General features: G+C 41.6%; 1 protein-coding gene across 1 annotated transcript in view; it reads right to left on the bottom strand.

Annotated features, from left to right (window-relative positions):
* The window catches only part of MAB21L3 (mab-21 like 3), a 36613-nt gene that overhangs the window by 11455 nt on the left and 7750 nt on the right, over positions 1-17408 (bottom strand). Inside the window, 2 exon segments of the mRNA XM_033053275.1 lie at positions 221-361; positions 4527-4635. Of these exon segments, the coding sequence (XP_032909166.1) occupies positions 221-361; positions 4527-4574 (189 nt within the window). The 5' untranslated portion in view covers positions 4575-4635.

Raw genomic sequence — 17408 nt, 5'->3', positions numbered from 1 at the left:
CTGCCTGATTTACCCATCTCTCTTTGAGGCTCCTCTGGCTGTGAGATGTCCGTATGTGGGGGTCAATGTCCCAGTCACTAGAACTCCACAGTGAAGTGTCAGCACATCTCTGTGGTGTTTTGAGTGAGGTACCTGCCCATACAAACACTTACATAATGGAGAAATCACTTCCTGGTTGCCTACAGGCTGCCAGGGAGTGCAGTAGAGCTCTTGTCCATACCTTAATGTTCTCATTGTGAATGCCAGAGTTGGAGATAGCCTGGAATCGCACAGCCTTGTAGCTGATTTCTGCAGTCAGCTGCTGGATGATTTTCTGCACTTCCTCCACTGCTTTGGAAACCAGGTAATGCCGCCGTTCCACCTGTCAGTTCCAGGAAATATACTTCATGTAATTGCAGTCTTTGTCCAGTGGGAAGCAGACAAATCAGCTTAAAGCATCCTGAAACATTTGTGCCTGTGCTGCACTGGGAATAAAAATTATTCCCTGTGTATTGCAACCAATTTACTAGGAAACAGAGCTGTGAACACCAAAGGGTCAATATTCAAGACTACTGAGCATTAATTAATATTTCCATGCCAACACCTTTGGATGGAAGGGAAGGAGTTCATTACACAGATAAATTTGTTATCAACTACAGCTACAGTATCAATTCTTTATCTATTTGATGCAGAACATCAGTTACTCCCCTGCACATGGTAGCCATTCTCAAAGACAGAATATGTTTCATTCCAAGAACTGACAGGACATCAAGAGCTACAGATCTGCCCATTAGTCAGGTGGTAGATGTACGTGGCATCATTTAGATGCCTACCTTATACACTGAATGTCTCCACACTCTATTTATAGCTGAAGTACAGATGAGACTACTCCTAGATAGTGAGAAAGCATCTTTCCAAACCTGGTCCCATTGGGAACTAGAAGTTTGTGTGGCTTAAAGGGTAGTTCTTCAATTCAAGAAGTAGAAGTATGATTATTGAAAATTACTTCAGTGAAATGTCTGAGTCTTGGAAAGACTGAGGTGAGGGTTGGACAATTCAGAAAAATATAAGATGAACCTGAACATTCACTTATGACTAAAAATGAAGGGAGCATGTTACAATCTGAACAAGGAGATTCAACAGGAAGGACATGAAGGAACCATGTAAAAGACATCTAATATTTCCCAAATATCCTTACACATTTACTGAAGTGAGGAGATTCAGCTACTGTTAATGAAGTTCATTAACATATTTGTCATTACTTATATGACCAGAATTACTTATGTAGAGTGAAGTATTAAGACTGTCTACTGTTCTTTTTTGGACCCTATGCTTCATCTCATTTGGTTGCAGTTTTTGCCTTCTTCTTGACTCTTCGTTTCCCTCACCATATTCTACTAAATCTTATTGTTTGCAGGCAAGAAAAAAAGAATGTGAATGATAAAGCATAATCATGATAGTCAAACACAATCACTAGTGTCTTTTGTTATTATCAAACACCAAAAGGAAGCAAAAACAAGTAAAAAATTCTGTACTGTGAGGGTGGTGAGGCCCTGCCACAGGTCGCTCAGAGAAGCTGTGGATGGCCCATTCCTGCAACTGTTCGAGGCCAGGCTGAATGGGGCTTTGAGCCCTAGTCTAGTAGAAGGTGTCACAGTCCTTGGCACAGAAATTGCACTACATGATCTTTAATGCGTGTTCCAACCCAAACAAGCCTATGGCTTTCTAAAATTCATGTGTCCTGTTTACTCAGCATCTTCTGCAGCATCTAAACAATGCCCTTTTCTCTTTTAAAAAATATAATTGACCAGTACTTCTTTTAAAGTCTTCTTGGATGGATACCTTTATGCCAAATGTTGAACCATCAGCCAAAACCACAAGTGTGTTGAAATGCATCCCCAGGCCCTGGAAGGGGTCAAATAGATTCACTTCTTCACAACAAGGAACCATTCAATGGACTAAAGTGGATTAGTGCTTGCCTCCTCCATTGACCAGTAAAGAGCAATTGACTAGTACTGAACTTGAAGATGAGCTGAATTTGAATACCTTCCTCTCTCAGACAACAAAGTTAACAGTATTTTTACTAAGCCTGAATAGCTTTTGGAAGTGGGAAATATGTCAGACAGAAACATCATATTCCCTTCACTGGGCTCTCATCCACTCCTGTTTCTTTGCTATCTTAACACCACCTAGTCCTTTATGTTTATATAATGGTCTTTAATTTCCCTAGTAATTCACTGTCCTCCTCATTCCAGTGCATCCTTTTCTCTAAGAGCAGTTTTCACTTCTTACATGTATTTAAAAAAAACCAAAAACACCGAAAGATTTTAGCTGTACTATACTGTATCTATTTTCTCCACTTTATATTTGTTCATCCAGAACAACCCTTTAGAACAGTCCAATAAGCTTTTCTTGCTCAACAAGATACCTAATGGTTTCTCCAGTAAGCGAATGGTGAGTGGCAAAGAAAGTTGTCCAACGCTAAGTGCTTTTAGACAAAAAAAATAGACTTTTTAAAATGGAAAAGTATAAAAAGTATACAATCTCACAATGGGTCAGCTCAAACAGAGGCCTAGAATGCCCTCTGTATGCATTGCTCATGCTCTGCTCTCTCTAAGGGGCACCTGCTGGAAATTTTTTGCCACCTCCAGTATCCAGGGAGAATAATTCAACCCAGCCTGGCCTCATTTAATTCCATCCTCATCACCTACTGGCTAGGCTACAGCAGTTGTCATGAATTCTTTATAAGAGTACATACTCAAAAAACCAGTTGAGGGAGTGTGACTAAACAATTCAATGTGTACTCCCCATCCCTGGAGCAGGGATAAAAGAACAACGGGCATGTGACTGACAGAGAGTGTTCACTATAATTAACTAACCATAATTAGCTCCCTAATTATGCTGTTGGAAAATATAACCTTCCTACAGAAGAGAGGGCAAAAAAACAGAAAACAACATGCGTCTGGAAAGCCAAGGTATCAGATACTTCTAGTATCAGCATAGACACATTGGGAGAAAGACATTGTAAGGTCTTTGCTCAACAGTCACTTCTGTCTGGCATTTCCCTTATCAGGTCTTAACTTGGGGAATTGTGCCAAAACAAATGCACAAAACCTGAATAACAATGTCAATTAAGGTTTTATTAAGGGGGAAGGAAGCAGGATTGGGATTTATTAGGAACTGTTAAGAACATTTGGGCTTTCTCTTATTTACCCAGCCACATCCACTCCATATGCATTCAAATTTTTCCTTTGATGAGAGGCTTAAGGACGAAATCTCTGGTATTATTGAGATTCATTGCACCAGGTGGTTGATCTATTTCCAAAACCAGGCAGCATTTGACAAGCTGAACTGCCTGAAGGTTAGGCAGCATCACTTGGACAAGAAACTCAGAAGCAGGTAGAAACTAGGAATCCACCAGAGCTAGAGGGCTGCTAGAAAACAGACTTTCAGTATAAGCTAAAATATTGGCAACTATGAGCCTCACTTAACTACAGTCTGCTTCTGTTCCTTGTACCTATGGCTGTCATATGAACATCTTCCAGTGCATGGCTTCCCTCTGTTCCCTCTTTTGTAACTCTGCTTTTTAAATATTCAGAGAAGCATTCACTGTTATAGCTCACTGAACAGATTCTCATGGAATCTTTTTCCTGTGCACAACACTGCACACCCGAAGAAAGTATATTTCTGTGAGAACTTTCATACTTGCCACCAAAACATTTCCGTAGAGAAAACAAACTTTCCTTACCAGCCCCTTGATTGTACTAGAATATGTGATCTTTTACAGAAAATAAAGCCTTACACTTTCTGACTTTGAAATTATTTGTCACTTTGGTAGCTTGCTTTTTGTTGGGGAAAGCAGATTATAAAACAAGATCTAGCTAAGTACTGCCATGAAACATGTCAGCTTTAAAAAATATTATGGCTCACTTAGAGATTTTATTAAACAGTATAGTTTCACAGAGGATTTTATTCTACTTCATTTCATAATGGGAAAAAATTGAGGGCGGAAATATCTTATAAAATAGAAAATGAGATTCTAGTCTGCATGTGCTAATGAGACATGTTATTTTAATTATGGTATATAGAGAAGTATGCTAAACTGAGGTGACAGACTGATCACTGAATTCTAACAATATTGGTCTGTCTCTGCAGTTCCTATATCTTAGATCTTTCTTAGAGGCAACACCTGGGGTTGGTCTTGTTTCGGTCAAGCCAAGACCACCAAACAGGGAGAGAGGCAAGGATGTTTCCTTAGATAAATGCTGGCAATTGCAGCTAGTCTCACATCTAGGATTCCAGATCAGGAGCAAAAATTCAGGACACCTAGAAGAAGAGGACAAGCACCTGGAAAAATTAGGCTACCAGCAGACAAGGTTCTGCAACAGAAACCTAGAAATCTCATTAGAAATACAATTCTTGTGAAACTTCACCCAATCTTGTCTCAGAAATGAAGACAGCAGGCGAGCAACTAACTGTCAAATTTGGCACCCTTAGAATCAACACCTAGTGTGGGAGACAGAAAATCTGGTCAGATAAAGTCTTACCTTGCTCTGGATGTAGATTTCTACATCTTCATCTGTGAATGATTTCATGGCAAGATGGTCTTCACTGCTCTTTAAAGTGAGAATTCGCTCTTCATTTGGTCACCTGCCTCTGGAAGTAGAGGAACACTCAGAGAGAGCTGCTCAGAGCCTTCTTGCCCTGTGAAGCTCAGTCACCTAATACCTCTGTGGATGAATAAAAGGAGAGAGAAACAAGGAAGTATGCCTATTTTAAATAATTTTCCTTTTCTGGTCTCAGCTACAATTAGCTCCCTTGGAAAACTAGCTCCAAATATTATTCTCTAAGTTCAACTGTTATTATTCATCTTATTACTTTTAAATGGTGGATCTTGCATGTAGGCATACACAAAAATATTCCAGCAACCGCTTTGTCTTAGGACAGATCTGGAAGTGCTTTTCAGATTGCAGTGCAGCTTCAGTACATTCATACACAGCATTATTCTCTGCATGCCACTATACGTCTCTGCCTCACCAGACCTTCACTACACCCTTTCTTAAATGTTCTCAGTTATTCCTTGTTGACTAACCCACTCTCTTTCCATCTGAAAATGCATGGATATTTTTACACTCAGGTCATTCACTGGGGTTGCAGTCTGCAGCCCCTGCTCCCCCCTCCTCTTATCTCCTCTCTCTCTCCAGCTGTATTTACAGTAAATATTGTGCAGCCTGTCCCCTCCTATAGCTTGCTTCGCTTTCTTTACAGTAAACAGACAGAAAGCTGCCTCTCGTTTTCTGCCAGCAGCTCAGCTAACAACCCCATATGGATGATTCAGAGGCAAAAACAATTGATCAGGCCTCATTGATCCAGTGAAGCTTGGTGGTTTTTAGAGAGAAGGATACATCAGCACATAGAAGGGACTGACAGAGTATAGAGATGAGATCCTATGCTGCTAAGCATTCCTTATTAAGGAAGGCACACTCAGCTTTTGAGTAAAATCACTATATCCCCCCAGAAAATGAACTATGACATCCCTTCACTGATTTACTGCCTCTGCAGCAGCTGGCAAAAGGCAGTACTTGTGTGGGCACTGGATGCTACGTCAGGACAGGTACTGTTGTTGCTAGTTGTCCTTCATTATGTCCTTCATTGAGTCAAATATGAAGTACAGTCATTTCATGATTACAAGCCGCACCGTTTTGACTAAAATTTTGCTCCCACACCAGAAATGCAGCTTACACTCAGGAGCAGCTAATATGTGAATAATTTTCTGACACTTACAACCCCGGAAGTGCAAACTGAGGTGCCAAGTTGAGCAACCTGCCAGTAAAAACCGGGACTGCGTGATTGTTACACATTGGTTACTCTGTTGCGCCACGGGTGGAGCTGGCTCCGTGCAGGCAGCACAGGGGGTGGGGAAGGCGGGGTACTCTCTCCTTCAGGCAGCCCAGCCCGGGAGAGGCAGGGGGCTCCCGTCCCCTCCTGCCGCTGCCGCCGTGGGTGCCAGCAGGCTCCTTCCCCTCCTGCCGCCGCGGGAGCAGGGGGGCTCCATCCCCACCTCCCACCACCACCGCGGGAGCCGGCGGGCTACGTCCCCGCATGCCACTGCAGCGCAGCGCCGGGCTGGGGCGAGTGAGCCCAGCAGTGGCGGCAGCCGGCCCCGAGCGACCCCGCCGAGCGGCAGCGCCGAGCTGGGCCACCTGGCCCAGCCCCGAGCCCTCACTGTCCGAGCCAAGCCAGTAAACCCCGCCATGCCGTGATTCTGTAACTATTTGGCAACTTTGTTGCACGCGGCAGCCATGGGCCCCCAGGCCCGCCTCCACCTGGCAGGGGCGGTGCCGTGGCCCCCTGGGCCCGCCTCCACCCAGCTGCCGCGGCACTGCCGGCTCCCCCCACGGCTCACAGCTCACACTTCTGGGTTGGCAAATTTCTCAACTTTGTACATCAGATAAGGCGCACCGGACTATAAGGCGCACTTCCGGGTTTGAGGGAAAATTTTAGTCAAAAGGGTGCCCCTTATAGTCGTGAAATTACTGTACTTCCCAAACCAGCTTCCACTAGAGCTGGGCACTAAAAAAGATTTTCTTGTTTCCTCAGTGTTTAGGGACTCATACCACATTCTTGCTCACTTCAAGACTTACTGGCTATCTTTCCCCTGAGGGGCCAGCAGTTTATGTGAACTCTGCTAGGGAAGCCAGAAAAAAGGCAGGGTCTGAAAGAAGGCAACAAGAACAACTTGGAACGGAGGAACAAGGTTGGAACAGAATTTGTAGGGGCAGGTTGGATGGGATTACATCAAAGCAAGAGTGTACAGGAGAGGAGAATTAGCCTTTTAAATGGTCAGATTCCATTAAAAGCATGCCCCTAAAACATTAAGTCCCTTTTGCCCCTTCAGACCGTCAGTTGCACATACAGCAGACAACTTCCTTAATGCTCTTGACACCACCACACATTACTTCAATACTCAGAACCTCAGACATGTATTATGTACCAAGGAGAGATTTAAGGGTCTCTCTTTCTTGCACCTGTAAGGTCTCTCCTCATGACAGCTGTCCAGAGACATGGTGCTGGCAGAGAGATGAAGTAGTTTTGGTCATTTTTATATTATATAATAACATCCCTAGTGTTCATAATCCTTATTATTATAATCCATCTACTATTTCCATCGTGTAAGTAGGACACATTATGCTGCTTATAGGATGGGAAGAGTGCTATTTGGCTGACAGTAAATACTACAATTGATAAAGACCTTTACACCACCAGGAAAATACAGATTAGAGTGGTATGGGAGGCAGCAGCCATTCTTGACAGTCTTGACCTGATAAGAACTTGTGTTTGACACATGAGGACCAGATAGCACAGAATGCAACAGAAAAGTAGAGGCAGACGGCCATGCGTGAAGAGGGAATGTTACTGTGGGAAGAATCTGCATCAGAAGGAAGGAGTAAAGAGAAAGAACAGTGCAGAAATTGGAACATCTATATAGAAAAAAGAGGATGTAGACACGAAGTGGGAAGAATCCAGGCTTCTCCAATGAGGTCTACTGAGCTGCTGTAGTGTTACTGCAGAGAAACCTCCATCATATTGGTCCTTCTAAGGAACCTTCTACCATGATAGTGCTTGTATAAAGTAAGACTAAGGTGGAGAAAATCTGAGATGGATTCAAGCTCCAAAGGCTGATAAACACAATCTCGTGACAAAATATTTCCTCTGAGCCTACAACATCTTAATTACCCAGGCACACCAGCAAGAGGGAATGAAGAATGGCTCCTTCTTTTTTCTCACTCTTCAAGAAGCACAGAAAGAGGGCATCAAGAGGATGAAGCCAGGCTCCTCTCGGTGGTTTCAAGCATCAGGACTAGAGGCAATGAGCAGAAATGGATACACAGGATATGAGAAAGAACTTCTTAAATGTGGGGCTGATTGAGCACTGGAACAGGTTGCCCAGAGAGATTGTGGAGTCTCCCTCTCTGGAAATATTCCACAACTGTTTGTATGCAATCGTGTGCTATCTGGGATGCTCTGGGATGATCCTGCTTGAGCAAGGAGGTTGGACCAGATGACCCATTCTTTTGCAAAAAGCTCACAACAGCCTCAGGGAGACAAAAAGCACTCTGCTGAAGCCAGGCAACCATGTGAAGGCAAAACCACAGAAGGTCTCTCCAGTTCTAGTTAGCTCACAATCCATCAGATATCATGGGCACTGTTAAGAGCTTTCGAACTTGATTAATTTGGCAAATTAAACTCCCAAGTATACTTGTTCCCATCCACACTGAAAACAGCTATCTTTTTGACATCTCAGAATCTCTTTCTAGCGATTGTTAGAAGTGCCGTAAGCCCCTGCTGGGATCTTGGCATATTTCTGAGAGACAGTATCTCCAGACAGTTCTTGCTGAAGCACTGAAACCTTCCTTCCCTCTTTGGTGGCGTCCCTGAGGAGGATTTGGCATCACATACCTAACTAGACAACCACAGCCACCCAAATTCTGCTTGATGAACATCCATTGATTTATACAGTTTCTCTCAAGCAGTTTCAAGCCACACTTCAATACTTTAGTCTTCTCAAGTCACAGTTCCCTGCCTGGTGATCTGCATAAGATCATATAAAATTACTCAGCTATATTACATCACTTCATTTATATTATTTCAGTTCCCACTTCATAGTACTTTGTAATGAGTGTTAAGATTGTGAGTAATTTTCCTTTGTAACTGCATCTTCATTTACTTATCAGTACTCTTTGAAGAGGATTTAAAAATTTCCTAGTATTTTCAAAAACACTGAATCTGTGGCATATAGTTTTCATTCATGCTATTGGCAATATGCAGGACTGAATATGATTTTGGACCTGTGAAACCCTTGTAAAAGTATTCTGTGAATATATGCCTTGAATGGCATTAGACAGGCTCTTGTATCTTCTGAAGGTACCAATTACTGATGCTTTCCATGCTTGCTTGGCTTTCCTTTCTTCACTTTCACAGATATGACAAAGACATTTCAAATCTACAATCAAAAGTAATCTGAACTGTGAACTGCACAACAATAAAGAAATCACCAACATCTTGTAAAATAAGAGCAGTAGTATTAACTCCACAAGACTGTCCAATATTGTGCTTTTTTTCTGTTGGGCAACTATTTAGAAAAACATACGGAATAGCGATCATGTATTAAAAAGCCTCTGCTAAATCACACAAATGAGTCAGTCCAATGTACCACTTGTGACTCACAGATGGATCCTGCAGTGGCAACAAATAAGCCCTGTTGAAGATGCTGCCTGCCAGATGAAATACAACTCTGAATTTCTAGTTGCTAAGGATGACCCATCTCTTCTAGCTCTAATTACCAGAGGCATTAAGTCTGTTGCATTAGTTGAAGCATGTACTTGGGTCAAGATAGACTACTAAAGCAAATGATCCCAACAGATTTAATAATCTCTAACAGTTCTCTTGCCCTCTTAAACTGTTGTCCCATTTCTCCCCATTAGTGGATTAAGTGACTGTACAAAATGAGTAATTCTAGCTTGAATTCCCTTGCAACATGTTGCAACATTTACGAACATTCATTCAGCCTCCATTCGGAGGATAGCAGCATAACATAATCAGGCATTTTGGGGGCAAAAGTTCTGGGAATTTATTTGGGTTTTTTTTCCACTTTGTCTTTTAACAAGTTGGTATGAGCAAAGGGGTACTTCAATGACAAAAGCCTGGGATTGACTACAGGGAAAAGAAAGTCCTGCTAATTCACTGTGACAGCACCAGAATCACATATGGATACCAAATGAAAATGGTTCTCCACTCATTCTCTTCTGTTACCAATCAAAACTTAGCAGGGTCAAAATGCTCTGAATGCCTATGCTGCTTGTTCTCACTGCCACATGATCTCGCATTAGCCTTGGGCTTGCACTTTATATCATGCAACTTAAAGGTTTATATGCTTTCCAAACTACACACAGCATTGGATCAGGTCTCGTGGTTTTTTCATTTGTGGTCATACCAGACACATCAAAAAAAGGCTAGTAAAATGACAGTTTTTGCTAGAAATGAGTTCTCTTAACCTGGGAAGGATTTGAAACCCAAAATTGTTTACACCCTGAATCTTTTCAGGCTGCAGTGTAGTATTTCCAAAGAAAGTGGTAACTCCAGGATCACTGGCTGAGGATGTGGGAAATTCTGAAAAATGATGAGATTATAATGCTGCTACCCACCACTGACCAGCCTCAACCAGGGAATTCATCAGAATCCAGTCCATTTTGCAGCTGCTGTTAAGCATCAAGCCGCTGGGCAGCAAACATAGGTCATGGAGCAGTACTTCTAGTATTGCCAACATCACTGGGGGCCAGCGTGGTGATGTGTTCAGGGTCTGGAAGTTTCCAAGTTTAAAATAGTCAGTTCAGAAGATAGCCGGAGAGGCAGTGTTGGGAAGGATAAGGATTTGACAGCAAGATCTCACAGATATGTATGTATAACAGAAAGATCTTTAAATGTAGAATCTGAAGAAGGAATAGAAATGATAGCAAGTTTTGAGATAGAAGAAAAGAATTGTTGAGCCAGTCTTGCTGAGTAACTAGAAGGCAAAAAGCAAGTGAGTTGGAAGGGGCTTTTATGACTCTGAGCAAAGGATAAATCCACCTCAAACAAAAAAATGTTTTTACCAAGCAAAAAGATTTTCACAGACAAACAAAAAAACCAATGTTGCAAGTAAAGGAAAGATCTCAGATCTTCCACTGCAAGAAAACTGAAAAACAACTTCTAGCTAAAACTGTAACATACTAACTTTTTGTGATTGGAAAACAGTAACATAAATATGGTAATGTTAGCAGTTATGATAGGCTGTAAGCAATAGTAAAGGTGTTGATTGGTTGTTATGTAATAAAATGTACAGCAGAGAAAGAAATATAATGCATTGTAACATGAATAGAACAAAGCTTCAGAACACTCAGCTTGCCAATATAGTCAGCAGCTATAGCCTCACCCACGACCCACAACTACTGTAACCTCATCTATGCAATAAACAGCATCTTAAGAGCCATCTGAAGTCTCCATCTCTCCGTCCAGTTCTTACAAAGCAGGAAGCTGGGGAGCCCTGGCAGCATCAGCTCTGAGGTTTCCAGGAAAGTTTACTGAGATATTGGGCAGGAAAACTGGCATTTTGAGTTTTGAATCCATGTACTGAAAGTTCACTGAAATAGTGTAAGTTCTGTACACCATAATCTAAACATAAAATATTCCACTAGACCATTTCCAAGAATTTGTAAGGATATTTTTCCTCTATGTTTTATTCATCACTAAACTACACCTACTGTTCTACTGTTTCAATCAGGATGTCCCACCATCTTGAAAACCTACCTGCAACCAATGATACCGAAAATAACGAGAAAAGAGCTAATGTAGATATAGCAATAGCAGTAGTTATGCTAAGGCTTAGAAAGCAGCAGTTCACAAGCAGGCCCTGGGAATGTACTAAGAACCACAAACTGATAATTAAAGAATCTAGTAGGGCATGCAGAACACAGCAAAACTAATAATTAAAGGATCTAGCAGGGCATGTAGAACACAGTAAAATAAATAAATGATAAAGGTTAATGTATAATCAATGATAAAGGGTTCTGGTGGTGGGATGACAAGCAAGGGGGATTAAAGGGGGGTAACCTATAGTTTTGAGTAGACAAGCGTGTAGAATTTATGACTTTTTAGAAATAATATCTATGGGATTTACGTAACTGTATTGTCTTGAAGAATATGTGCTATTGTACTATTGTATGTAAATCACTTTGTAAAGGATATAAAAACCTGTCGGAAAAGGGGAATGGTGGGCTCTGACTTTGGACACTAGTCCTCAGACCCCAGGGCCCTCAATAAAGCACCGCACTAAACAACCTAGTTGTTTCGTGTCTCTCTGTCGGGCAACACCAACATCCTGCAGTACTTTTATCTATATGCCTAGGTTAAAAGCTGGCATGCCATAAATGAAATACTTGATACCACTGATTTAAACACATGGTTAGAAAAACAGCATCTGGAAAAAACGTGTTTGGCAAAGCACAGTGCAACTGGAAAAACTTTTAGCACTGGAAGTCTTTCCAGGTGAAAAAAAGCTGCCTCACTTTTGGTCTCAGCATAGGTTTGCTGACTATTTTCAGGTGTCAAGAAAAGGACTTTAAATCTTTTAAATCTAACTTGGACAGACCGACCAAGCCTGAGATTTAAAAGAGCCAAACCAAGAAGCATGCTTGCAATGATGCTCTGTCAACAAGAGGGGCTGAAGGAGATCGCATTTCCAGGAGCTGGTATTTTTTTCATGACTGTTCTCAGAGGACAATGTTAGCTTCTATTATTTTTACACTTTGCTGTTGTGTCCAAATTTACCTGATTCAGAACTTATTGCTTGAGCCCATGACAGTTTGAAGCAAATTGAGTAAATGACCAGTGCTAGGTGAGAACAGTCACTCCAAACTCACCAGAGAGAGAGAATACTCAGACTGGTATACCTGTTTATGTGCTTCATCCAGTCACTGGCTAATAAAAAATGTACAAGAGTTCACTGGAGTCAGAGTTAGAAACCAGGTCTCATATATCACAGACCAATAACAGTTACATACCCACAAGATCTATTGCCTTCTCTTGATCAAAACACAATTACTGCAGAACAAACAGGTCAGCCTGAGCAAGGAAACTGAGAAGGGTCCCCAGGCCCAAAAAAGCCTCATCCCTGGGAGCTATTTAAGAGTGCTAGACGAAATAGTTGTGTGGCAGGAGAACGAGGTTTAAAAAAAAAAAGCTAAACCAAAAAACAAAAAACAACAAAAATGCCCACAACAATAACAAAAAAGGAAGCAAAAAACCCCCATCCTGTCCCACTCAAAACAAACAAAAACCCACAAAAATCTTCCAACAGAGTGAAGACAGCTGACAACCACATTCTGTCTGAACTGCATGAAAAGCAGATGTGTTTTTGTATGATATTGGTTAGCAGTATTGCCAACCTGTTATAAAAGCTGTCTGATCAAACTCCTAAGATTGCCACCTTATACACAAAGGTACCAAATTTCCCAGGTGTTCCTTGGGATATTTCAACTTGGACACCGTGTTGCGTCGCAGGGCTAACATGGCACTGTGGAGAGGATGGAAAAGAGAAGCTGAAGAGGCAACCAGGATTTAAAAAAAAGCACAGGGGAAGGCCCAGACACCTACATGCTTTGTGTGGGAAGAAAGGGGAGGAAAGTCACTAGGACTCTGCAATGCATGGGCCCAGAGGGAAGCAACTGCCATGAGGCTACAATTACTGTACAATGGGAGCACCAGCAGAGGTGAGAAATAATTTGCTTTTTATTAGAAGTATGATGCAAGTACCACAATGCAGACCAAGATAACTGGCAAACTAGCGAGAATCTCTACAGAGACTTCAGTCAAGTCTTTTCAGAGAATTTCTGGACAGATTAGATAATGACCTCCATAGCTACACACTCCAGCTTCAGTCACTGGAAGATGAACTAACAGCCTCCAGTCTAACCTATGTCTGGCTAATACATATGACAATCTTTTAGTCTAGAACTTCTGAAAATTTGTCATCCTCAAGAGCAGGCAGCAGGAGAAAGTAAGCAAGCAATTTCACTCTTAAGCAAACACTTCCTCCTTCATCTCAGACCCATTAAACTATACAGCGTCAAGCTAATTCCCATAATCAGCTGCCCAGCCCTTTCCACTTTATTGGTTGTTTTTTGCAGTCAAAGCTAAACTGCCAAAGGGAGAGGGTCAATCGTTTATGCTGCATCTGCTCCAGGCGGTGACAGGTCACAGGATATTCAGGGCTAGAACTAGTTAAATGCAGACTAAGGGCACTGAAAACAGGAGTGGGGGAGGAAAAACAACAGTGGAATAAAACCACTGGGAATATGCAGAGCAAGTTGCTTGGCTAGGCTAGTGCATGAAGGAGCAAGCCATCCCTCTGCTCCTTGGGTTTTCATGGAAGGAGGGAACAGGGTAGATGTGCTTCAAAGGGAAAATGAGGTGAAATAATGCTAGCAGTAGTCTGGTGGGAGAGGGACAGTTTGGGTCAAGAGGGAAGAACAACATTCATGAGAGCACATGTTACTCAGTTTATGCTACCAGGGACTCCATGAACTGCCATCTAACAAAGCAAAGGCTGGCAGAGAAAACAATCAGATGGCAGTTTAGAAGACAGCACTGATCCCTATTCCCCACAATCACTTTTCCCAGATTCTGACAGTATTTTCTTTGCCACTGGACAGGGAACAGAAAATGGAGTCAAGCTGTTTATCACCTCATTGCCAGGTAATGAAGACAAATGTTCAAATTCTGCCGTTCCTTGACAAGATGTTTTGGCAGGAGTACTGAGAACAGGGATTATGGTCTTGTGCATTTGTATCCCACTTTAAGAAAGGGAGTAAAAGAGACAACTACAGTCCCAGTACACTTTAGTAACACCACCATAGACATTTCGCTATGCTAAAACCCCCAAAGTGTTTCCACTCTTTCAATATCAACCAGTACAACTGAATCCAGCAGTAAATTGATTCTCACATTTCACTGGTGCCAGATTTTGTTAGAAATGGTTTGTGATAGATATGGTGGAATATATTGATTAGTACTGACAGTCCCAGCTTCCCAGGTGCTTTATAGCACTGCCTTTCCAAAATGATCTGCTTTCTACCTTGTCAATTTTCTTCTGCAGTGTCCATTAGAAATACCCATTCTATTCGGACAGCTTCATGTCCCTCCACAAAACAAAACAAAAGGGTCAGGCAAGTAAAAAAAAAAATCAGTACAATAAAATAGGTTTGTGGTGTTGCAAAAGAACTTGTTTTTATTGAGACATTTTGTGTCAGGGGAAGTAAAGGCACAAAATAAGTTACAAAGACATTGGATGAACTGTATGAGTCAGAGGCAGTATCAGAGTTGTTACAAATCACCTAAAAGTTGGCTTACTAACATAGGTTAGCCTCTACAAAATTCTTAAAAGATGTATTTAAAATTATTGAAATAATTCTGAAATTAAAAGAGAAAGTAAAGATCACCAATATTAATTTTTGACTAAATTCGCCTGGGCTTACTCATTATCACCCTCTCTTAGTAGACAGAGAATAATATTTAGTATTACTGAATATGGAAAATATTTAGTATTACAGAATTATTTTAAAAGCTCATTAACATATTGCAAATTAAGAACCTGACATTTACTTTTCATACCTCCAGTGCAGTACAATACATACAGGTAAGGCAGTATGCATAGAAAATACATTAAGAAAACAGAATAGATAAGTGCAATTATTCTGAATATTTCAACATTTGTTATGGCCCCTCACCTATGGCAAAGAATATCTTAAAAAGATGGATGCAACAGATTCACAGAACATATGAAAAGAGCACTGTAAAAGGTCTACTATGGAAAAGTTTATGCTGTCTCAGTTGTGACTTCTCAGACATAGTATTCTACAAACAGACTTTCCAACAGTACAGCCCTGAGTTAATAACACCATGGTAATACAGTTAAAGAGAAAGTACTTCTGAAATATATCAGTCCTCACTTTAACATAGAAGAATCATAAGACTCAGTATTCCTTTAATCCAAACTAAATATTAACAGTACATACATCAACTCTATACAACTTCATTTTTGAACTGAATCTGCTCTCCCTGCCCCCATTACCAATTCCCTGTTAATCATCTCTCAAAGGACTTTTGATTGTTAGTTCAAATTAAGCAGGAATGAGAAAACAATGCAAAAGTCTACAGGATATAGAGACAAGACAAAGATTTGTTTTCATGTTGATGAAATGTGGAGCAGCAAAAAAAGTAGTTTACTCCTTCGGCTGGTCCTGTGGTCAAAAGGAGGTCTAACTTCTGTCTTCTGAAATCAGCAAGGATGTAAATGCACACAGACACAGAGCTTGGCTAGAAATGTCCGTTTATGTCCTTAGGAGTTGCAGTTACTTGACCTAAGACAACAGCAACACACAAAGGCAACACAGTACCAACCACCTGTCAGCCCAAGCCCAGGACTTGATTTGCAAGAAAACCTTGTAGAGTGGTGTACGAGCATGACTGTCAGGGCTTCGGCAGTGAGAGAGCTGCAGGGTGTCTTGTGAGGGGAGATGCCAGGGACTGCCAGTGCTGGTTGCAGACAGCTCAGCAGCAGCCAGTACAGGAATCACAGAATGGCTGAGGATGGAAGGCACCTCTGGAGCTCACCTGGCCCAGCCTCCCTGCTCAAGCAGAGTCAACTACTAAAGCAGACTGCCTAGGACCATGTCACCATGATTCCTGGTCATCTGCATACATGGGGAGACTCCACAACCTCTCCAGGCAACCCTTGCCAGTGCTCCATCTCCCTGACATTAAAAAGGTGCTTCCTTATGTTCAGATGTTTCAGGTAGAGCCCACTGCCTCTTGGGCCTAGTGAGCACTGATCCACTGCACTCCAACACTGCCAGAGGAGTTGCTGGCATGTGGACAAAAGCATGTTTAAGACAGGGCTGTAGATGCCAAGAAAAAGAGATTACAGTGCTACAATAGGATAAGGAAAAAGGATAAGCCTATGCCAGCACAAGAGAAACTGAGATACAGCTGAGCAAGAGAAACACCAAAGAAAAATCAGCCTGAGCAGAGGCTGAGAGTGGACTCAAAAGGAGCTACAACTCTAAAGGGACTGAGGCTGGTGGTGAAACCCAGGAGAGAGCAGTGGAACAAGAAACAAAGAGCAGTGAACAAACAGAAGCAGAACAGCCTGCTCTCAGTCTCCTGCACTGCCTGCTGCCTTGCTGAAGAGACTGAGCATAACAAGCAGCCAAGGAGGATGGCATGGGGAAAGAGAAGGAAGACCGGTGTCTGGAGAAAAGTAGCAGTGTTTTCCCTAATTGTTTTCATTATTTTTAATTCCAATACCAAAGCAGTAATAAAAAACTCTAACTGGCAATAAATTAAATTGATGAAAGCTCGCAACTCAAAACTTACCGCCCCTGAAAAGTCATATCTTCAGCTGACATTAGTATAAAATTAAGGGCTTTCTGTCCCTTTCAAAGGCAAATAATATATACAGAAAAACCATGTTCTAAGTGTGCAATTATGATGCTCCTTGGAAGTTTCCAGTCTTTTAACTAAATTTAAGAGGCCTTTGACAGAACCTTTGAAAGAAAAGGATGACTTCAGTACTTTAAGTCATGTATTCCCACACAAATAAAAAAAGGAATTATTTGTAGTTTTCCCAAAATCAATTAAATACAAAAGTAACAAAAAAAAAAGCTCAACATAAAGAGGTATCTTACAAAATCAAAACAGTATTTGATTCAGGAAGCAAAGAGAGTGCAATAAAACTATCCATATGAAAAATACAGTAATTTCACGACCATAAGGCACTGGACTATAAGGCGCACCCCCCCCGGAGTCGGCAAAATTTGCAACTTTGTAGATCA

Source organism: Catharus ustulatus, chromosome 2 (genome assembly GCF_009819885.2).
Source record: "Catharus ustulatus isolate bCatUst1 chromosome 2, bCatUst1.pri.v2, whole genome shotgun sequence".
Classification (NCBI taxonomy): Eukaryota; Metazoa; Chordata; class Aves; order Passeriformes; family Turdidae; genus Catharus; species Catharus ustulatus.
Note: the sequence above shows the minus strand (reverse complement) of the source record. Positions and strands in the feature narration are given on the sequence as shown.